The sequence below is a fragment of the Grus americana genome, chromosome 3 (assembly GCF_028858705.1).
Source record: "Grus americana isolate bGruAme1 chromosome 3, bGruAme1.mat, whole genome shotgun sequence".
Taxonomy (NCBI): domain Eukaryota; kingdom Metazoa; phylum Chordata; class Aves; order Gruiformes; family Gruidae; genus Grus; species Grus americana.
Genome location: NC_072854.1, coordinates 97801464 through 97825254, shown reverse-complemented (window position 1 = coordinate 97825254; position 23791 = coordinate 97801464). Strand labels below are relative to the sequence as shown.

Sequence of the window (23791 nt, the reverse complement as noted above, 5' to 3'; positions counted from 1 at the left end):
TTTTCAGATGTTCACCAGACCTAATTCGGAAGCTCATCCTGATTTACAGCACAGTCTTATTTAAACTCAAGAAACAGGAAGGAATCGGCTATAAGGTGCCGCAGCACCCACCTACTGCGAGCAGCCGTGGCCTGTGCCGTGCCCTGGAGACCAGCCAGACCCCCGCACGGCTGAGCCAGGCCCCGGCACGGCTCAGCCAGGCCCCGGCACGGCTCAGCCAGGCCCCGGCACGGCTCAGCCAGGCCCCGGCACGGCTCAGCCAGGCCCCAGCACTAAGGGTGCCCGAGCCCGGCCTGGGCGCGCGGGTGTGTACGGCGGTGCTGCAGCGCCACCTGCTGGGCGTGCGCCGCAAGACGCGGAGCGCCTGTTGCGGCTCTGGCCGGGAGAGAAGCGCTAATTACCTATATCATCATCAAGATTTACGACTAAACTCTGCTAATGTACAATTACGTGAAGAGACTGAAAGCAAACAGTGGTTTATTGGACACGTTACTCTTCCAAGGAGACCAAACCAACAACGTATACCCACGTGCGTCTTTGTTTTGGCCGTGCCCAGCGATGCTGCAGCCAGACGCGAGGTCCCAGCCCTCGGCTGAAGGAACGTAACATACCCTTTTAAAATAAACATTGATTTTCCATGTCTCATTTTCATATTGAAACCCAATCGCAGTTCCCAGAAAAATACACTTGCAAAGCACAACAAACATTTTTGTGTTTCAGACAGCGAAACCGCTGAGCACTCGGTATGTTCCCCACAGCTGCCTCACCTGAGCACCGGTGACAGCATCTCCCGAAAACGATCGCTGCAGCCCAGGATCGCTCCTTGTACACTTCTGGGGGTCTAGCTCCACTGAGTAGGGCCTTTTGAAGTAAAGATGAAACTGTTTTGTTTAAAATGGAACAGCTGCTTTATTTTGAACACTACAGTCTTCCATTTTAGAGCAATTTTGTAAAAGTAGTTATTTGATTTACAGGCAAAAAAAGAGGCATGCAGAAATGTAACTAATGCTGTTTCGGTTATTACCAAAGTGAGAATCCTTGCCTTTCCCCAGAGGAAATTGCAGTAAAATTTAAAATGTAGTCTAAAAATTGTCATGGTCAAAGAAGCCAAGGTTTGTTTCTTTTCTTTTAGAAACAAAAATAAAATAAAAAAATACCGTATTAATTTAATAATTACCATGCTACATCTTGAAAGGAGAAAAAAAAAATCAACTTTTTCTTGCTGTTAAAATACAGGAGGTAAAAATGTGGGATAAAATGTAACCCAACTACAGGTGGCCTGCACCTGGATGAATGGAAAATATTAGGTTTAGCTGCTTTACTTCCTACAGTAGCTATAATAAACCATGCTCAGCTGAATGAAATTAGCAAATGCATTTAAAAGGAACAGTCTCCCACAGCACATCTGACAACAACAAAAAAAAAATCAAATCAACAGACTCATATATAAATAAATGTGGGTTTAACCTGAATACTGAATAGTTTGTTGCAGGTTTACAAGAGTCATCATAGCAATCCCTTATTCCTTGAACATCTTTAGAATTCGGTCTCCCTGCCCATCCAGTAACGTGTGCAGCTCCCTGAGGATGAACTTTTAGTAATTCCCTTTTCCAGATTTTCATTTTTGCAAGGATCATCAGACTTGATCAGATTTAATATTTTAAGGCAGACTGATATTCTCTCATTTTGAATTGCCAATCTTGTGAATTCTGCAGTTTTGGAAAATTCTGGAGTTGGAGGTAGTGCTCTAAGAAGGTGTCCAATGAGCTGGGCTTGGTCCAGTGCTATTCTTGACAGTTGATTAAGTTCTCCGTGATCTGGTAAGGTTAGATGAGTCATTGATATAAGCTGTAAAAGGTGCTTACTAAGCTGTCTGACATGAGTCAACTTCTCTGCCCAAAAATTCATTTCCCCTTTATCAAACAGGTAATCATCTTCTTCCTTAACAAAGAGAAAAACAGCAGTGATTAGACAATGACTCGTGGTTTTCATAATAATGAGCAAATTATTAAATATAAGAAAGAAGATATATAGAGAAATAATGAGAATAGAGGCTGTTACAGAACAGCTTCTTTATAGAAAAAAAAAAAGTAAAAATTCATATGCATCATTTTTCAAAGGTTTGAGAAAACGCAATAAAAAAGGTTCCTACTTTGCCAAAGAAATTTTACCTTCAAAAATCAGGCAGTTATACCATAACTCTTGGGAAACCGTTGAAGTAAATAGTAGTCCTAATCCTTAACATGTGCTTGCCTTCCCCTGTGAAACTGTCTTATATTTCACAGAGACCTCTCTGTAACCAGTATGGTAATTTGCTATATCATGGAGCTTTCTGAGTGGATTAAATGAAAAAGGAAAATTCTATCAGTCAATCAGTGAAACATCAGAAAGGCATACCTAAGCCACAGGCTTAAGAAAAGATTCATAATATATTCCATTAGTCATATTAATTGTCAACAAACTTCTCAAAGATGTAGCTGCTCCTTCCAGTGTACCTTCCAGCGTACCTTCCAGCATTATTTTGACTTTTACAGTCTTTTCAAGACAAAAAGAGCACAGTGTATTATACAGCATTAGGTTTTACAGAACCAGCGTGGCAGTTTTTCTTTACGTAAATACTACTTCTGGAGACAGTGACTGATGTGAGTGAGGCTGTTGCATGTGCTATACAGTACCGGTTATACGGAAGGTGGCACAAAGTTACCAAATATTTAAATGATGTCTCTGGACAAGCCGGCAGTTGGGAGAACACTGTGCTTGAATGCCAGATGTGCCTGGCACCCACAGCAGCAGTTTAAATCCAAGGCAAGCCATCGTCTGCAATGATACTGAGCGCAGTTAAGTTAAAGCCTCAAAATGTTTCAGTCAACAATGATTTGTTAAGTAACTCTTGATTTATTTCAATGTTTGCTTGTTGGTCTTTTTAATTTTATGCTGATACTGCCAGGAAACAGACATCAAACTCTATTTATTTATTTGAAATACTGTCCCTGTGATTTTTTTTTTTTTTTTAAACTGTAAATCAATTACTACTGGAGTGATGATCATCAGGCTTCATCAGATGAGATATTTCATTCTATTCCTGCCACAAGACTGCAGAAACGTAGCAATCCCGATATGAGATAGCAACTGGTTGTTAAAGTTACCAGGGCTGAAGTCTCTGAGTCTCTTTTCGGATCGCCGTCTCCCAGCAGCCACTCCAGCAAGATGGGCACGCCGGCACGAATCTCCCCCCACCGCTGCAGCAGCTCACACACTATGCCAAACGCTAAATCCAAGGCCATCGGAGCATTCACTATCCTAAGTGCAAACTCTGTTGAGAAAAAATATGCATAACAATGTATAGCAAGACCACAAACTTTTTCAAATAAAATCAGCACAAAAATGATTTCTTGAAAACAGATGCTGAATTTACACAAACACATTTAGAATGATGAATTATACTGCAAATAAGTTAGATGAATGTTTATTTCTGCACTACTTGGGGCCTTTTCTCAGTTCCAAAATAATATATGAAGCAACTGAAAACGCTGATGCTTAATATATTTTTCCCTGCCCATGTAGTGACATTCATTAATCTGGGTTTAAATATACAAAGATGTGTGTTAGAAACGTCTCCAGAGACAGTCCTGACACTATTACATGGTGACTATTTTTGCAAAACTGCAGCTATGCCTTAAATCCGATGTGATGATTCACTGGAACTCAAAACCTACAGCACATTATATGTTTTTAAAGGGCTGGCATATAAAATGAATTATTATTTGGTGTGCAATCTTTATATATATAATAAGATATACATGTATTTACACACACATACATGCACACGCATGTATGAGACATCATGCAAGAGAGGCTTGGAGAACATCTTAAAGAAGGGAAAGGCAGTCGCTGTTTACGATACCATCACAGAGCTATATTTAGTACAGATTTTGCTATCAGGCCAGAACCGTACACAAAGCCGTCACCCACACCATATTTCTTCCCTAACCTTCCCCACTGCTCTCATTCGTGCAGATGCTGTTTCAACTGTGTGGTTCCTAGGGCTGCCCTCAAGAACAGAGGACATAAAAATGCCAGAAGCCCCGTTTGCATGAGAACTCCAACAACTGTGTTTACAGGTATGAGTTTCACCACTGGGAACATTAATGCCATTTTTCCTTTTTTTTCTTTTTTTTTTTAATGGGGATGCAGGAAGGGGACAGGAGGAGGACAGCTGATGAACAAGCCCCCTGTAAAATCCCTATTACTGTAAAATGGATTTTGGCAAAATTCATCCTTGTCCGTAGTCATCAGCAAAAGACCAACTGTTCACTGAATGGTCTGTGCCCTACATAGTGATATCATAAGGACACATCATTCTTTAAGACTGTCTTTTGTGAGCAGACGACACAGCAGAGTCAGAATTATTTGGTTATAATCTGTACAGACAGGGAAGGCAGACCTCACTTTTTGTGTCTGAGTGTATTTAAGCATTTCTCACGAAGGAGAAGGACTACTGACATGAAAGAGGCATAGCAGCGCAGCCGAGATCTGTCCTTCGCAACCCATGTTCAGAGCCGTGGCGTGGACCTCGATGCTGCAACACCTCCCGAGGCCTCGTGCCAGCTGCGGGTTTTCTAGAGGACGTTGGCACAGCACAGAAAGGTACAGTAAAACACCGGGACTAGGGAAATAACGTGCGCCAACGAATAAGGAAGGGCAGGAAACAGCCGAGGGTGAAACAGCGCGACAGAAAGACGGGTACATGGTATTTGACGGACCAGGCAACGTACCGAGGACATTGGGGAGGATGAATTAGTGTCTGAGGCCATGAGAACAAAGGACCGTAATAAGGAAGGGAGGGAAGGAGAAAGAACAGATGGTCCCTTCTTTATCTTGGAGTTAGATGAGGGTAAATGGAAATCTCCTTGACCAAGCAACAGGAAGGCAGCCAGTCAATCTCTTGGTGACACTAATAACGTTACATACGCAGTTTGGCTCTGCTAGACAGTAAAATCAAATGTTCAAATCTGTTTTCTTCATGTCAAGACCTATCACTGTATCAGGACATTCCTCAGCTTTGTCTGAGAGAGCTTGCAGAGGTGCAGTACAACATTCCCACATCATTTATTTTAGATATTGGGGGTTTTATTTAGGTATTGTTTTTGCTGACATTTCTTTCCAGGACCCTTTTTAAAAAAAAAAAAAAAAAACAAACCCAAACCACCCACCCAATAGCTTGCTTTCTCTGTTGCTGCGCCCTACTTTGTACCAGTCTGATAATCTAAGGAACAGGTACAATGTTTGTCCTCTCTGTTTTGATTTGCTTAGGCTCAGGTAGAAAACACAGTTTCATTCAAGTGCCACAGGGACCTTGACTCCCCAGAAATACTGACAGTCCTCAGAGCTGGAAGAATAGAAATGAAGACGGAGTGTGGGATTCTAAGCCTGAAACAAGCATCCCAGTTACGAGCACTTGGAAAACACATTTTAAACCTGAATTCTTTTGAATTCTGATGATCCTTCAGAGTTTGATGGATGACTACTGTAAGGCTATGATTGTCAAAATTTATGTAATGTCTCTCACTCGTGTCATGTTATTTGTATGTGAATATTTAGCAAATTAATTGATGCTGGGAGCTAAAACCCAAACATGTTATTTCCCACTGCTGTCTTTGAAGTTAGCTGTTGCTTCGGAAGACTGATTATAGAAACAACTGCACACAGTTAAAATACCTGCCATTTTCTGGGGCCTTTTTTTCCTTTTAAGATTTAGACTCCTTAACTATAAATACAGTCATGCTTTCCTTGTAGATGACAACACTGGACTACTGAGAAACGCACCAAAACATATATTGGGGCCTCTAAATTCTGCTATTACGTGAACGTGCTGAAAACTACCAAGAAGTAGCCAAACAAGAACTGTGGAGGTACTACTTAGACTGAACTTGCTTGCTAGCAGTCTTTCAACAGTGTGACGCAGAAGAAAAGGCTGTTTTGTGGTCATATAGCATGGCAGTCTTGTAGGGAACCCTTGTGTTGCAACAAAGGAAATGGTAAAGTTGTTTGTCTGTTGTTTTGTTTTGTTTTTTTCCAAAGAAGAGAAGTGAAAAAAATTACGAGAAAAAGATACAAGGGAGGCCTAACACACAGGAAAAGTATGAAAAACGCAAACACAGTACTGACAGACCCTAAAGATGCCGACCACCCTTTCTCAACTGCAGACACCATTTAACTGATCAACCAAACTCATGCATCAGTTCTGATGTTGAGACCAGAGAAAAACAAAGCAACATCACTTTGATAATGCTGAAACTTAGGCTTCAAAAATTTGGGTAAGAGCCTGCCTACCTTGGCTTTTGTGCTAGAGAAGCTAGCAAGGCGGCCTCCTGGTATTTCACGTGTTGACACAGATTCAGCAACAGATCACACTCTGGCAGGTGAAGAATTTTTGCTTCCACCTGCCCATCCCATCCCACCCCATCCGTCTGCTGCAGAGCACCAGGAATGGCTCCATAGCTTCCAAATCACTTCCTCAGCTGCCGTTACTTACAGAGCACGCTGACATTAGCTGACTTTGATACCAGTTCACACAAATTTGATGCTAGAAGAGTTCAACATCAGATGTGGGGGCTACCATTGCAACAAGGACAACAAAGAGATGGAGCAAGTATCCAAGAAAGGTATATCGCCTCCCTAAGCTTGGAGCGCTGAAATAATATAGATAAATAACAGCAAGCCAAGTTATGTACGAACCCATAATTTAATAGGTAAAAAAATGCCTTCAGAGGGGAAAACATTCTATTGCTTTGATGACCTCCAGCTCTACGAGTAACAGCAATGGATGTGGTAAGCATGTACGGAATCTTTTAAGATACGCACAAAAAGTGTATATCTTCTAAAAATAAATGTACGTACTTAACACTGATGTATTAACTGTTTACAAGAACTGCTCCTCACATCATCACTTGTCTGTGAAACAGGGCTGACTTTCAAGAAGCTACATAGTACACACGATGTTCATGACTCACGCTATGACTTCAGAAAGTGGCCTGAGCAAGCTGGAAGTTCACCAGGGGCAAAGAAGGGTTGGTGGCTCTCCTCTCCCCGCAGCCCCCTCGGGCCATGGGCTCCTGATGCTTACCTTGAGTCAGCTCAGGTACTCTGCTGATCACCTGCTAAATTAACACTCAGAACAGCAGAATACGAACTCGGCACGCAACTCTACGTGTGGGTGGTTCTGCTCGGCTGGCAGGCTGAGCCGGCTGCCCTGCAGTCAGAATTGGTGCAGCTGGGAGCGGGGACGGGAAGGAAGATCACAGGGCAGCGGGGGCAAGGGAAGAGGGCAAAGGCAGAGCGAGACCTCCCCGTTCAGCAAGCTGCTAGCTCAGGGCTGCTACAATCCGAAACTTCCCCGTCAGAGTCATGTAAACGAAATACTAACAGAGATGATTCAAATGACTGAGTATTAATAGCCTTTCATAATGTAAGTAACTATTTAAAGTAACTGAATAAAAATTTCCAAATGACAGATTTCTAGAAGCTGCTCACTGCTGGCTATTGCCACAGGAACCAAACCGGCAGAAGTCGAACCTGAAGACGTACCTATTACGTGTTCCTACACGTAACGTATGTAAATACAGCAGTGTTCCTACCACAACAGTTCTACAGACTAACAAAATGATGTTAAAATGATCAGGTTTTTAAATTCTAAACCATGTGTATGTTCCAGCATGCAAAAACATCATGAGCAAGATAAGCATCTTGCTAAATAAGCCACTACAGGGGCTGAAATACAAAAAAATTCTCAGTGCCTTAAACAAGTACTTACAAGCAGAAGAATTAATACTACTCCTTGAAATGAAAAACAAAAGATAAGAATCAGGTACTACATGTTTTTTTCATTTTGAGGAAGTGAATTTTCATAAAGGGAAAGGGGTTAAGTACTGCAGTGTTTTAGTCTTTGTGAATCCACCCACATAAAAATTAGACCTCCCACATACACATTCATATACTCCAAAAGCTTTGATCATGCCAGATGTAAATATTTCTTCTAGTAGCCTATTACGCGTCCTCCAACTATACAATTGTTCTCTGTTAAAGCCTCGGTGATATTATGGGGAACTGAAAGGATGTATTAGGAGTATATGCACAGATTTTAAGGACAACCATGATAAAATACAGGCAAAATAGAAAAGCAGAACATATTCCTTGCCTAACAAAGCATTCTGTAATTGGTTTTATACTGGAAATTGTTAACTAAAGTTAATTTTAGATCAAAAAGTAATGCAATTTGTGCCAATGTATGCTGCGCTCAGAACAAACTTTAGTGAAGTAAAACTGCAAGGAAGCTGAGTGTAACAGTCCTGAGAGAAAGCCTCACAGAGAACAGTGTGCCAACAGCAAGGATGTTTTCAAGGAAAACATAGAGGGTTAAATTCTCCAACTGAAATTACAGAAGGTAATTACAGACCAGGCGTACTCTAAATTGGTAGAATATCTTTTCCTCTTTTGCACAAAGTGCTGCCTACCTAGGTATAAACACGACTATCAATCAATACCTCGCCACACGCTGGTAAGAAAAGGCAGCATTCTTGCTTCAGAGACAAGCAGGGACATTTAAATCAACAAAGCTCACTGAATGTTTGACTGACAAAACTGGACATTTATCTCAGGTTTTCTGATACATCATCTTAACAAGAATATGAATATTAAGCAAGAGATCAGGTTCCCACCCAAAAGATGGCAGATCTAACACCACAGTCACTAATACCTGTAGAATTAGATTTGCAAATGGAAAATTTCACCTATTGAATCACTCATCACTTTTTGTCGCATTGAAGGTTTTTTTCTTTTTGGTGTTAAGTAATAATCAAGTTTGCCCCTATTCTTGACATCAATCAAATGTAAGAGAACTGAGTGAGGCATTGCTGCAGATGTTTTTTTTTTTACTTAAAATACTGTGTTTCTGCGTGCACAGGCTTCGCAAAACTTAAAAAGCCTTCAAATTTAAAAAAGGAAAAATTCCCGCTGGCCCAACCCCAGAAGTTACATAAGCTGGTAAATAAAGTGAGGTTAGAAACTGAATTTCTTATGTTGAAATAACCTGCTTATACGTTATAGTTTGAGCTAGACAGGAATTGTGCAACTCCGCAGCAAGGCAACTCGCAGGCGTCTTCCCACCAGAAAAACCACAGGACAGAAGAAAGGCAGTCACAGTAGAGAGCAAGTAAAAGGGTGCTCGTATCCACTCAGCCTCCACAAACAATGCTACAGTGCTATCATCCTTCTGGGCACTAAGATTAAAAGAGGACAACTGAGAAGTAAAACAGAAAAGAAAAAAAAAGGAAAAAAAAAAAGGAAAATGCAGAAATGGTAACTGCTGTGTCCGTGTAGTCGACAGATGGCTCTTGAGAGGCTGCTTGCTCATTGCGCTGTGTCAATTTAAGTTACAAACATCAAACTTTCCACTTTTTAAAATGACCATTTATGTAAAATCTAATATATAAGCAGATTCCTTTTTATAGTGTTTCATAAAATCAAAGGCGATTAGATCACTTCTATCCTCTCGAGAAATACCATTCCCTAGATGACGTACAACTACTTCATCTGTTTTCCATTTTCCTGCCTGAGTCTGTTTTATAGCCGTGCTTTTTCAGGATGACTTTATAAAGAGGCCCTTCCTGACATCATGCAACACAATGTCAAAACACAACAGTATTATAAAACAAACTAATCAAAACTAATTTCTTAATAGTTGCAGTCTCCAAGTAGAGTGGCAGTAACGCTGCTCTCAGCTTTGACTTTGATTATAAACAGATCTGAGTTAATAACATGTCTGATTATGACAGAAACTTACAGCTCAGAACTGAGCAGAAAATTAAAGTTCCTTCTTGAACAAAAAAGCACGCACATATTCATCATCTTTTCAAGCCCTTTTTGAGGATGTGAACAGAACAATGTTTTTCAACTCAGTAACTAGATTTTTTTCTTTTTCTCTCTCTCTCTCTCTATATGCGTACATACGCTTTTCCCATGCAAGCCTTGCCTCCTGTACAAAAGGATTCTATTACAAAACAACCACAGCTCACAGATCTTTCAGAGGAAATGAGCATTTGGACTTTACCACTTGCATTACTGCTTTTGCAGAACCTCCTTCCCCAAAGCCATGTCCTAATTTAAACAGCAGAAGAAAAAAATACCCCCCCCCGCGTAACCCCACAGAACTCATGCTTTTCCTTTTGAAAAGGCAAAAAATAATATTCAGCTAATTGTTTAAAACACTGCCAGCGAGAATCCATGTTTGTAACTCAAATTACGTATTTATTGGAAAAATGAAGATACATACTCACAGTTTCAAAACTACTATCACTAGAACTAAATAGATGACTGAAGACTCTTGTTATTGGCATGTTCCAACTAAGGAACTTTTTGCTTAGTGTTGATGAAGATTACCGAACGTGAATGAGATGTGTGTCACAGCTCTGCTGCAGGAACGCAGGAGATCAATTTATCTCTGTAATGTAGCTGGGATTTTAGAGCAGTATCTGGAGAATGGTGGTGAAAGGTTTGTTACTCAAGGGATAAAGGAACGAGGAAAGGGTCGGTAATCTCTATAGGAGACTACACGAATTTTGTCTTCTCACGATACTTGAAAACCAATATAATTTGGGCAGAACACTCGAGTATGTAAAGCAGTAATAGAAAGGCAGGCTTTCCTTCATTGCTGTGGAGTCCCAGCCACGACCATCACCCTTGCACAAGGAGCCTATCAAGATCTGTAAGCTGCTGTCCTGTTTACTCACTTGCAATTAAAACGCTGATAAAAAAACCATGTAATAGATTATTCACATGTACACTCCATTTAACATTTACCGCTTTCAGACTCCAGTGCCGAGCACATACAATTACTTTTCATGCATTCTTTCTTAATTTTCAAAAGTATAACAACTCATAACCTTTGCATAATGGTGCCACTGTGTAATTAATAGAGCTAAATGAAGCGCTGTCAGTAAATAATCAGTAGCCAGTCTTTGATGGATGAGCTGATTCTAATTCAGTCCGTTCACTTTCAACTTTAATTAGCAGCATTGTATTCTACAAAGCAAACGGTTCCTTCATCCATGTGATGATCTAACATTTTATAAGCGGGCTGAGAACAACTTGTAAGGTGTTGAAATAAATTTGGGAATACAAAGTAAAAAGTCACAGTGATTACACATTCTTATATAATGTAATTCTTCAGAAAGAAAGAAGTAATATAAAGTTCCCACTGCAAAAGCCACTGATTTTAACAAGTACCATGCACACCAATAAATCTTGCTAAGGCAATTATGAGTTTCAATGCCCTTTTTTCTTTAAACCAAGTGATCTTAATTACTAAGTGTATGTTGGTGGAATTTTTTGCAAGACACAAATATAGGCATAAAAATGCTATGCATTTCTACACGAGTACTGGTGCAACACTATAATGAATTTTTCTTGGGACTATAAACCCTTGTTCTAGCTGTGTACTTGTTGCAGCTTGTGACAACTGCTAACCAAGCTCTTCACTTCTGAATGACTGGAATTTAGAGTAATTTTAGATTATTGGAAAATTTTCTAATGAACATAAAAAATCGAACTACTCAAGACCACTTAGGTTACAATATGCTTTGATCTTGGTCTACATTTTCTCCTGACCATGAGTTTACGTTGGTATGTCTCATCCTTCTTCCAGCAGTGCTGCTCTGAAGGGTGGGACAACGCAGAGCTGCAGATTCCTGCAAGCTGTGGCTATTGAGCACGTCTGAGTAGAGAAGATGCTTGCTGACTTCCTACAAAAGATCTGATCCAGGTGTATGTGCAACTTACTTTATGCAGATATTTTTGAGCAGAATAGCAAAAAGCAACTTGGGAACCTCAGCAATTCAGTCTTTGTATTTGTTCTGATACCTGATGATGAAATAGTATGGGGAGTGACTGTTTTTAAGATGATTTTGATTTCATTTTTATCTTTGTTTCATATTACTTATTAAAAAAGGGTGACATTTGAAATGAAGTGACTATAAAATTGTTCTTACGGAAAGTGCCGTAAGACTTTTGTATAATAATTTATGTCAAAAAGGTTCAGGACATATTCTCAGCTTCTTTACCGATCAATTCTCTAAACCCATTATCTCAGTACGTGAGATCATAAAGTGCAAAACCTCGCAGCAGCTGTTCACTATAGAAACACTCGATTGAAAAAAAACCCAAACCAAAACACCCTTGCATCAAAAGCTTCCAATATAGCCCAGACAGACAATGAATAAGACAGACCAAGGGATGAAACTTGTGTGTAAAGAATGGCTTATGTTATTTTTATCTTTTTGCTGGCATATACATACACAGATACACAATGCCCTAAAAATATCATGAAGTTTGCAAACACACTGTGATGTTAGAAACTACTACAAAATACTCACACTGCAAGTGCATTAGTAACAAGTGACTGAGAGGATGTTCTTTCTTTCCCCGTCAAGATCCAAATGCCTTCCAATGCCTGCTGCAAGTTGCTTTTGACGTACTGTAGTGTATGATCTGTTGTTACATGGTTTTTTCTGACATTCCGATGAAAAATGTCAGCCTGACTCTTGAGCTGTGGTCTAGACAGGCAGGTGCTGCCAGGGACCTCCTATTCAACAATTATTACAAGTGATTACAGATCACTTCGGGGCAGTTCTCCTGAAGGTGTCTAACAGATAAATTAAGCGCAGACACGTCTCAATCCTGAATGGAACACACCTATCTCAGAAAAATTTTTCGCAAGCATTTTCAGTCCACGAGAGAACCATTGCACCAATGATTTCACTTGAGAGTGAGTTGCTTTCTGGACTTTCTTTGCAAAATACTTTGAAATGAGATGAAGCGTATGTATTCATCACTTCTCTACTATGAAAAGTTTTGGTCAGCATAAAGGCTTGCTGATCCTAATCACCCTAGTGTGGCTGAGGCATTTCTAGTATCAGGACTGAACGTTTCTTCCCAAGATGATGTTCACATTTCACATTAAAGCAAGAAACTCATCTCCTTTGTCTTTCACACAGCTCTTGCCTCCTAGGTGACTTCTGGATTTTGCACCTTTAGTGACCCAGGGCATTTCCCTTTACATGGGCAGGTCCCCACCCCTTCGGAATCCTCTGGCTTGCTTATTTCTCTTACTGAAATACTTGAGGCTCTGGCATTTCCATACAAATGTCATCTAAATGATAAACAGCTGTGTCAAGACTTGCTAGGAAACTTCTAGTTATCATCAGGGCACCTTCTATCGGGGTCCCAGTGACTTGGATGGAATGTCTCTATCCCAGACATCTGCGGGGTGGCTACCTGCAACTTCATCTGCGTCTTCGTCAGACACAACACCATTTTGGAGGCCCTGGCACACTCAGCTGGATCAGTAAATCATAACATGATTTGTATGAATTACTTTAAGGCCTTCTTCCAAGTAAATTTATGGGAGGAGTAGCAGCTGCTTAGTCTTGCATATAACGTGAATATATACACAGACTCTTTGACTGATAAATATTATTCAATCAGTAATCAGAGTTCTTCAATGGAAAGTCTAACATACACTTGTCTAATACAGATTTTACATTTGTCTCTTCCATTTCCTTCAAAGTCCTTTGAGGAATTGGTTTGTGTCTCCTCAACTGAATGGAACAGAGATAGTGCTGTGAGTGCTCTCCCTAACATGCTGATTTGCTGAATGTAAGTGCTCCTTGCACAAGATACCACAAAAGTGGTATCGCATTTGTCTCTCACATTAATGCAGACATGAACTACGCAACACCAGGGACTTCCCAGTCAATGGAAAGAAATGTCTGTCTCTATTCTCTCCGCATTTAATGCATGGCTTTCAACCTTTCTTATTCCAAATATTCCAAAATATTCTAAACAGGCAAGGAAGACAGAATGGCTAAGTAACCCGTGACTCTCAGTCATTCATCATGATATCGAGTGCTTTACAAATCACCTGTATTTATACAATGTCCACAGAAAGAAGAAATGGCACTATCTATTCTGCAGGCAGAGTAGATAGCTGTGAAGTTTAAAAAATCTTGACTGGTTTTAGATGTCTGATCTGAGACATTATGACCTGTTTAACCGAGTAGTCAGCATCCCATAATGCTTTAATATTCAAAATGCATTTCACTCTGGCTTCAGCTGTATGTGCTCTAAACTCCTGCAAATCATGTCTCCAAGGTGTCTAGCTAAGCACTCAGCAAACCAGCGCCCTCCTTTCCAAACTCTGGTTGGAGCGACTTGCTTAGCTGCACAAAACTGCGCTCTGGGAGAGGCAGGGATAGGATGCACATCACAAGAGCAACACTAAATGGCTTTGGCACGGCCTCTCCTGTGATCCTGGTCTTACTATCACTTTCAGTTTTGCAACTGAGGGAGTACTGTTGGAGAGGATCGTTTCCTATACTCTATGTTTCTGATTCATCATCAGAGAAAATCGGTCTTGTCTACTGAATTATAAAAGAACAACTGTAAAAAAAACCTTAACCAGCAATAGCATAGCTAATCCTTGCTTCTTAATACATGAGGCACAACAACGCTGAATTAAAGTTGTGTTTCTGCATTTTTGGATACTCGGCCTTGCAATCTTACAAATATTCTTAGTGTGGGGAAAGGGTGGAGGGGGAAGACAGCAATGTATATGTGTATTTTGCCAAGTTTCAAAAAAGACAAAGAAATTTATACCTTACCCAAATAACATGACTGAGTCAGAGAAACAGTGGAGCCACAAGGCTGACCTCTCAGGCATCTGCAGCTTGAGACTAACGGAATAATAGGAAACGGCAGCATCACTGGAGCCGGGAGGTATACCCCATAGCACTGTTCTAGTGTCTTCTGCCTACTCCCTGTCACCAGACTCCACAGCATCTCAGCACAGGTCTAATTATCTTCAGAAGTTAAGCTCTGGGTTTGACGCTCAGCCTCATAACTACCTTCAGTTACACCGTCTCCCAAAATGCAGAAAATTTCCGTTTTACCTCCTTTGTTAATTCTGTTTCTTCCCCAACATTCTTCCTCTTTTGGATCCAGTTCAGTTTCCTTCTTGCCACAGCTTTTATCAAAGAACTTTCTCCTCCTTTATGTCCTTCTCTGACATTGGCACGAGCAAGTCTTCCCCCCGCACCAGACTGAGCATCACCTCCCGTTCCCTAACTCGCAGTGGTTCGCCTCGACTCTTTCAGCAGTTCCACTCAATTTTTCTGATTTAGTTTTTTTCCCTTCCCTAACCAGAACTGATGGCTCAATTCCTCCCCATTTTGCTGCCAACCCACAGATGTTATTGAAAGCACAGGAGTTTTCATTTCAAGTGCCTAAAAGGCAACGTGGCCCAGAGCTGGCCACAGCCGCAGCTGCAGAGTCCTTCTGAGGCACGGTGATCCCGGCACGGAGCATCCTCAGTAGCCCTGCTGGGAACGCAGGTAGGCATTTCAGAAGCAGAGAGATTTAAGCTGCTTTCTGAACACAAAAACCTTTGGAGATTTTAGCTTTAAGGCTAAACCATACCATTTTATAGTCTTATTTCTCAGCCAAACTTGTACATACTTTACCAAAAATATCTTGCTCCAAAGCATACATGTGTAACAGCCTTCAAAGAAAAGGCCTTCAATTTTTTTCATAGCCTGCATAAAGATAGCATTTTCCCCTAATTTCCTATGTAGAATCATGTCTACTGTAATAAAACCCAAATAATTAAAGTTTTTAAAAAATATACTCACAGTATGGGAAAATCTCAGTACCAACTAGTAAGGATTAACACAAGTAGCTGAAAACCAGGATTTTATAATAAGAAGCGTTAGGCAACCCTAACAACAGACCATCGACCCTCCTTATAAAAATATACAGTTCACACAATTAATTTAATTTACAAAACAAATTATAAAGCCAAGATGGAGACAGAAAAACAGCAGGCAAGAAGTTTACGGAAGTCAATTCAAGGTCTGTTGAAAAAGTGCAAGAAACACAGAGGATGAAGTGGGAGGGCAGGTAGAGATGAAGGGAGCACTCAGTGCACAGAAAAGAAAACCAGTTCTGGTATATTTTATTCGATCAGACTGGCAATCTACAAGAATAAACAACATCAAAGAGATTTTTGTCCCATTTTTTTAACAAAATAAGGAAATCAGCAGGCATGCTTCTGTGTACGTGTTTCCCATCACAACTTCTAAACCAGCTGTACAATTTCAATCCAGTATGACAAAAAGGATAAGGGAATCCAAAATATTAAGTCTTGTTTCTATGACACTAGCCAGCTGGGTAAAGAAAAACCCTATTGCTGTCCCACCTAGTGAAAGGCTGAAACTTCAGTCATCAGATATGGGAAAATCCACTTATCTGAAAACAAATCCATGAAAAAAACCCCAAGCTCCCTTCATTTCACTGCCCAAGAACTTTTTTTCCTTTTCTTTTTCTTTCGTTTTAAATTAATAATGCTATTTGCACTTACACGCCACGCTGGCATATGTCTTTAACATAGACATATAGGTCCAACATAATGACTTTTTCTGTCTTTAACATCTTATTTTTCCATCCGCATGTTTCAAATGAGTTTGCTTCAGGAAAAAACATATTCTACTTCTCCTTGCCATGGACAGCAGTAGTTGAGCCTTCACCACTAACCGTGAGATTCAGGTAAAATCCTCTAATTTGGAGAATTTACTTTTACTCTGCGACAGCCTTCCACAGTGTCGCCCAGGCGATCGTGCCAAAAATTAAAACACATTGCAAAAGAAGGCAGCTAACAAACAAGGGCTGCCTTTATTGCCTCTACTACTATGAATCTGAAATGAAACCACCAATGAGTTCTACAGACCAGCATAGAAAATAATTCAGTTCATATATGTAAGTACTATTTCGCCCCGAGATCCCGTTATCCCCAGGCTCTCTCTCCTTACACCCCACCGTATCTGCACTCCAAGGTCTGCGCCGACCTTGCATTAGAGGAGGGTGAAGTCATTGGCTCCAAAGAATGAAGTCCTCTTACTCTGGTATATAACCTGAGAGACTATTTCCCATCTCAGTACGATCTTGCCTAATTAAACTAATCTACACTACGCATATTGCCTTAGGAGAAGGAAACCAATATTGGGACCATCTTTTCTGAAAGACCCTTGACTTGTTCGTTAACACAGTTTATTTGATCCTACCGCTACCAGGCTTCGGAGAACATGGGACGTACCGGTTTTCCTGATGTTTCTGAGCGGTGGTGATGGGATGCTAGCGTACTGTATTGCAACATGGTGATTTATTTCAGTAATTTACATTTGGGGAATGTGAATTAAAGAGGAAAGATATTCTGGAAATTTAATTCTTAGTTGTGCTTCTTAATGCCTGTACATTAGACACAGATTTCAGTATGAGGAAATTTAAAAGGAAAATATGGGGGGTTTTTTGCTGTTTGTAGCACAAGTAGGTTGAGCATCTGAGTGTAATGATCTATAGTCTTGAAGTTCTAGTATTACAATATACAATATGCAGATTCTGGAATTAGGGAAGGTTGGTTTTGTTTGGGTACGAACTTGTAAAAATGAGTACAGCAAGGAGAAATCTACAAAGTGCAACTGTGGTCTTCAACACAAACATGAAATCAGCTTGTGTGTGTCTGCACGTGAGGGAAAGTAAAAGGGTAATTAACATAGTACATGAAAAAATGAATGGGTTTTATTAGTCCTGGTAACAAGATATTGTAAGTCTAACCTCCACTGTGATCAAGCCAAGTGTATAAGTTAATCAAGACCTTCACTAAAGTATTTCTGTTAACACTTTCATCTTACCAGTGGGAATTATTTATAAAACTGTTTTCCACTGCTAGCATGACAAGGTGATCATTAACACAGCACAGACCATGCAAAGGAACGAAATTAAAAACATGCGAAAGTGGCATTACAGTGGTACTGTAAGCAACTGCCATAAATAATTCTGCCCCTCAAAGTGATTTCAACAGTCTTACTCTAAATCTAACAAATCAAAAGCCCTTTATAAAAAGTCTAATTCTCGAAATTTAAATTTCTAGGCTTCCCAAGGATGTTTAACTTGACCTTCTCATGCATGAGAAATCAATTTGTTCAACCAAGCCAGTTCCGAGTTCCCCTTGTAAGAGCTCATTTGGAACTGATTATAGGAAGGGAAAAAAAAAAAAAAAAAAAAAAAGACGTTGAGTTTTACACATCTTAGGTTTTGAAGTAAGAGCCCATTGTGTCCCACAACTGCTTCCCACCCCCCCATCAACACACCACGAATTAAAGCAACCAGATCAGTGGGAACGCTACGGCTCAGGGAATTGGTAATACACTAAAACCACCTTTCATTCTAGGGTGGCGCTTTGACTCCGGCACACGTAGGTACTATCTCGGTCACTAAAAATGCTGAGTGCTGACTTACGGGAAAACAAGCTGGTGGTTTAGGTTAGTTTGCAGAGGTATTTATATTCCCTACCTCACTTCCACCTACACATACACAAATGAAATCGTGTGCAAAAATCTGCTTGCAGAAAGGTATCACCTCCTCATTGTTGCTGAAAATGCCTCTCAGTGCAAAATGACGCTGCAAATAAATATCAGTATCCTACACACAGGCCTTGAAACAGGGCATGGGACAAATATTTTGCATAGGGCTCTGCACAGGTTTTCAGCATCATTCTTGCAGAGACGGTATGTTATGATGCAAAGGGCAGAACAAGAGGAAATTTGCATGGTTGATATCTGTTCAATCTCTGCTGAAAGACAGAGACCGTCATTCTCCAGAGCTGTTGATTAGAGCTTACCATAAGCAAAAGATTTACAAAAAATAAATTTATTATTTCCCATAGCATTATACATGCACTTCTTAGAATACAAAAATATATGCTACGTAAAATATAAATATTTAAATTAACATTTCATATATTTAGCTTAAATATGAAGAGTTTACAAACTAGATGTCTACAGTACTGAGATAGACTTTTAAAGTTTTGCACATTTAGGGCAATGAGGTAACAAGGTATAGCAATAACTAATTGAAAGCTTGTAAAATTTAGCAAGCTCTCCAGCCCATCACATGATTTCAGCAGGTATCCCATCTCAGCCTTTTGAAGAACACAGTGTGTGTCTACCCAGGACTCTCCCAAATCTGTCAGATCAGCACGTCTAGAATATTCAGGATACCAAAAACATTGGAGATGCTGGGTCATACTCATTTGGACTTCTGCATCTTAAGCAATCTGAGGAGCAAGGGGTTGGTTGCAGGTTATGGGTAACCAAAGCCTTTTTGTGTTCAGTCCCAGGTAGAACAGCACCCCGTTTGTTCCAGCTTTCACTTCTGCCGGCTAACAAATGATTGAAGAATTAACACTGACTTCCATATCCCGATGGAATCCCCATGTCTAACCCCTGGCTGGATACTCTGAGAAACTGATCTCCCTATAAAAGGAAATTCTTTTCTTTTAAATTGTATGCAGCTCCCTTTCATTCTTCCAGCGCTGTTCTTTCCCCTATTCCCTTTGCCCAATTCCTAGTTATTAAACACCTCTTCCTGAAGCAACAGGATTTCTTTTTCACTGTTGGTTTTTTTGACAGTTTTGCAACATTCCAGCTAAAAAAAAAAAAAAAAAAAAATTAATACCTGTCCTAAATCACATTGCTCATGTCTGTAGTCACTGGTCTTTCAAAAAGAAATCTCTTGGGACAGCTTTACCCTTTCATAGCAGCCGTGAAAGAGAGGAAGCAGTATTAATAAACTTAGAGAACTGCAGCAACTGGTCAGCAAACAATGCAATTTGTGCCCAGACTTCACTTTTACAGATGAAGGACAAGCTACAACCTTATTACTGCAAGTTTTATTTCAGCTTTTTCAAACCAATAAAATTGGAGTCCATTTATTCAAATAATACATTTGAACCTTGGTATAACAAGAGTTCAATACAGTAGCAAAATGTCATACAGATTGTAGGCCAGGTCCTGCAATCTTCATATATCATGGAACCTCTATTATGTCTCTAAATAAATCAGTTAAAATCGTATTTCAGGAGTCTACATATGATTAAAAAGCTGAACATTTTTGTTGATTCTTAGCATGCCCCCAATTAGCAATGCAGAATGCCAGCTTTAAAAAACAAACAAGAAACCAAAACAACAAAACCCCACCACAACTCATCATGACCTCACTGTAAAGACTAGTCAACATAGGGCAGATAACACTATTTATTTTCACCTGGCATTCCTTGACATTCTCTAACTCTCTTGTGAAGAGGGTACTTCCGTTCAAAAAGCTTGAAAGCATTAGCTCTTCTGCACTTTCAGCTCATTCAGAGAAAGCACAAAATAGTTCTGTTCAGAAGAATGTAATCAGTCCTTCGGTATTTGTTTACTCCTGGAAAGGCTGATTTTGCATAGTTTACTGACCTGCCTTCCAAAAGTATTTTTTAAGTGGGGACAATTAACACTGCTACTTACTTTTTCTATAATCAATCCAGGAGTAAAAAACAAGCCAACAAAAGATACGCACACAGATTTTTTTTTCTTTTTTTTTTAAACAGTAAAATACCGTACCCCTCTCAGAAATAAAGTGCAATGTTTTAAAAGCAGACGACGATCAAGAGTGGTGCTATTTTGCTTGCATCAAAAGGGCACACGTTTGTTAAGCTAACAGGGACAACGCTCTCACAGCATGTATGAGAAAACCTGGTTTCATAAGCTGAGGAAGTTTCATAACTGCAGGATGGTGTGAATTCACTTTGGTTTCAAGTAAATGGTTCTTCATTAATATTTTACTAAGACACAAAGACTCCGTGTTTAGTAGGTAAGTTGTGGATAGCAAACAGCCTTCCTCACCTCTGGCTTTGCAACTAAAGAGGAAAGAACTGGCATCAGAAAAAAAAATAAAATGCAAAGGCAGACAATATATGCAGTGATGGGTCCCTGAGCCCAAAGAGTTTTCTGAACAAAAAAATTTAAGCCCATTTTCTATCTTTGTCAGCTAGCTTTTTCTCTGTACCTAGGGATGACAGGTAAACATTCAAGAGCCACCATTGACCCAGGAAACAATCATATTACAAATGTAACCTAAAAGACCTCGATTACTTCCCAATCAGACCTTCTCAAAGTTTTCATAACAATAGGAGATATTTTTAGGCTATAAAACTAGAATGTCAGATATAAAAGAAACAGGATTGCAAAGACCCAAAATATACCTATTAGCATAAAAATATGATACGTCTAGGCTACAGGTCAAATCTGCACCTGAAAGAGCCCTAAATTTATTCTAGCAGAGAGACCAGATGAATTCATTTACACTCCCAGACCTCAATTCTTTCATCCTTGCAACTGACCTGTAATTGTTACCTTCTTAGAACTATTACAGCAGATGTAAAAAACCTCAAATTATACCTTCTAGCCACAGTAAGTATTTCATAATCTCTACCACGTGTCATTTTGCTTTCTGGAACAAACTTCTTAAATGTAAGGTCACCGTAGTCATCAGGTAGTCACCAACTAGCACTGGTATTTACCATCTATTTAGTTTGCCAGGATTTAAATGGCCATTGTTACACATTTGTCTCCCTGCGTAAATCCTACTGTGTGCATGTGTATAAGGAAGTATTCACCATTAAAAGCACGGAAGGGAAAAGCAGCTTCAGCCAGAGGTAGTGTCCCTTACGCAAAAGGCCGAACAGTCAACATTTTCGGGACAATGTTGTCCTTTTCCTCTGTGAACCCTGTACTACTTATGATCCTACAGTTACAGATAGCATAAGTACATTATCGGTGATGTTACCTTCCATGGTTTACAGTACTTTTCAGTAACATCTAGTGCTCTTCACCATGCAGTGCTCTAGTAATTCTCAGCAGCACACTCACTGCCTCCCTCACTAGGACCTGCTTCAGAGGATTCCCAGAACACGCACGCAGCTGTTTGACCTTTCCTCCTGTCCTCAGCGTGCCTTATCTAACGTAATCAAAGAGCTGTCACCACCCTACAGCGTCTCTGAATATGAAGTCCAACACCAGGTTTGAATATAATGCTGCAAACTGCTGCCACTACTTTACACTTCTCCGCTGCAAGAAGTATTGCTTTTAACATAGGCTATTACATAGACTCCACACACAATCTTTTTTAAATACATTTTGTTTGTAGAAAATCATGTCATTCTGCAACAGAAGCAGCTCGGCCTTGCAGTTAGTTTTTTCTGCTTTTGACTGTATGGCATCTTTATCGCACTCTCTTCTGCTTCTGCCTAGATAGGTCTTGCCTATGCGCCTTTTCTGCTTTCCACTGCTTAGAGGCCATTTGGATAAATGCTACCTCTCATTTAAATCTGAACATTCAAAAGACTCCTCTTTCATAGCACCCTTAGAAATCCATTTCTTTTTAGTGAGCTGCACATCTAGTTACCATAATGCAGATATCAAGATGACTGTCAAAGCAGAAAAAATCCTGGAGCTGATCCCAGAAAAAAATTTCATTAACCTTCCTTCCACTTGTCCCCAATACAAGGATCATAAATATATTCTGGCTAACACGATTAGCAGTTTTCCATTAGCAACCCAGACGATGCTGTGAGAACTTCTGGACCGTTCCCAAGCAACCCGTGGCACATCACAAGATCTGACTGGGAGATTTTTCTGACCAACACATTCCAAAATTATAAGAGACTCTCAAGGTAGCTTGAAAATCACGGATGGCAGTAAGTAGTTTTTAAATGCTCTTTCCAATTTGCTGGTTTTTCCTACCCAGGGCAGCAGGAAGGACCTGAAATTGATCCAATTGTGGGAAGCTCTTAACTTTCCACACCATAGCAGTTGATGTCACGTATCTAGAATGAAGATGTTTAATCTTCTGAATGCAGCTGTAACCATCCAGAGCACTACCAACCAACCCCTGTTTCCAGGCTGGCTAGTGGAAGAGCTCCAGACAGCAGTTTCAGCACAGCTCTTTCTGCAGACAAGTTCTGACTTCATGCTTTTTGTAACCCCTCCATCAAATCTCTAAATAGAAAAGAAATTCAAATCTTGGAATAGAGAAGAAAATGCCCAAGTCTGACTGAAATCAAGAAAAGGAAATCTATCACCTATGATCCTGCCACAGACTCCAGGTAATGCAACCTCAAGCCAGTTTGCATGCATGCAGTTCCCTAGTTTATGTTCAGGTAATTACCACTTACTTCTCAAAGCCAGGCAGCTGCCAGAACTGGTTTCAAGACCCACAACTAAAGAAGTTGTTTGGGGCCTCAGAGGTCTATTAGCCCAACCTGAACATCAGGGCAAGTCATCCAGTGCATGAGAAAAGTTGAACCCTACAGATTAATCTTTGTCCAGGATCAAAGTAACCTGACACTTGTTTTATTCACCACGGTCCTCCCATTTGCCTCACTAGAAGGCTACACCAACACAGAAATAGAGCGAGAAATGCTGAATCTGTCCCCAAGTCTGGCAAGAGGATGAATTAGTCATATGAAAAGGAGAGTTCTGAACATCTTGTTAACATCCCTCCTTTACATGCTTCATCAAGAGAGAGAGACGCGGCGACTTACAACTTGCATACTGCAGACAGCAGTGCCGCACAGATTCTAACCCCCTGTTGCTCTCCCGCTCCGTGCCCACAGCACGGGCTTAGCACTTTGTAAGGAAACAGTTCAGTCTGGGGAGAGGAGGGTTAACTCAACGTGCTGATGAACTGAGGCTTTAAGGAACCTATTTAACACATTTACCCAACGGTAAACACATGGGAGAAAAGCTCCTTTTGCTATGGTCAAAGTTTGCACATAGTTCAAGGAACAGTTTGAAAATACAGTTTC

General features: G+C 40.2%; 1 protein-coding gene and 1 long non-coding RNA gene across 8 annotated transcripts in view; one reads left to right on the top strand and one right to left on the bottom strand.

The window, feature by feature from the left end:
- Positions 1 to 611: 611 nt before the first annotated feature.
- The window catches only part of THADA (THADA armadillo repeat containing), a 167381-nt gene continuing 144201 nt past the window's right edge, over positions 612 to 23791 (bottom strand). For all 7 annotated transcript variants that reach the window (XM_054819825.1, XM_054819822.1, XM_054819826.1 and 4 more), the window contains 2 exons: positions 3147 to 3313; positions 612 to 1941 (listed from right to left, as the gene is read on the bottom strand). In XM_054819825.1, coding sequence (XP_054675800.1) covers positions 1537 to 1941; positions 3147 to 3313 — 572 coding nt within the window. In that variant the 3' untranslated portion in view covers positions 612 to 1536. The remainder of the gene's footprint in view (positions 1942 to 3146; positions 3314 to 23791) is intronic.
- Positions 3326 to 8469, top strand: LOC129204245 (uncharacterized). The gene is made up of 3 exons (XR_008576304.1): positions 3326 to 4121; positions 4488 to 4647; positions 5314 to 8469. It is a non-coding gene; the product is annotated as an uncharacterized LOC129204245 (long non-coding RNA).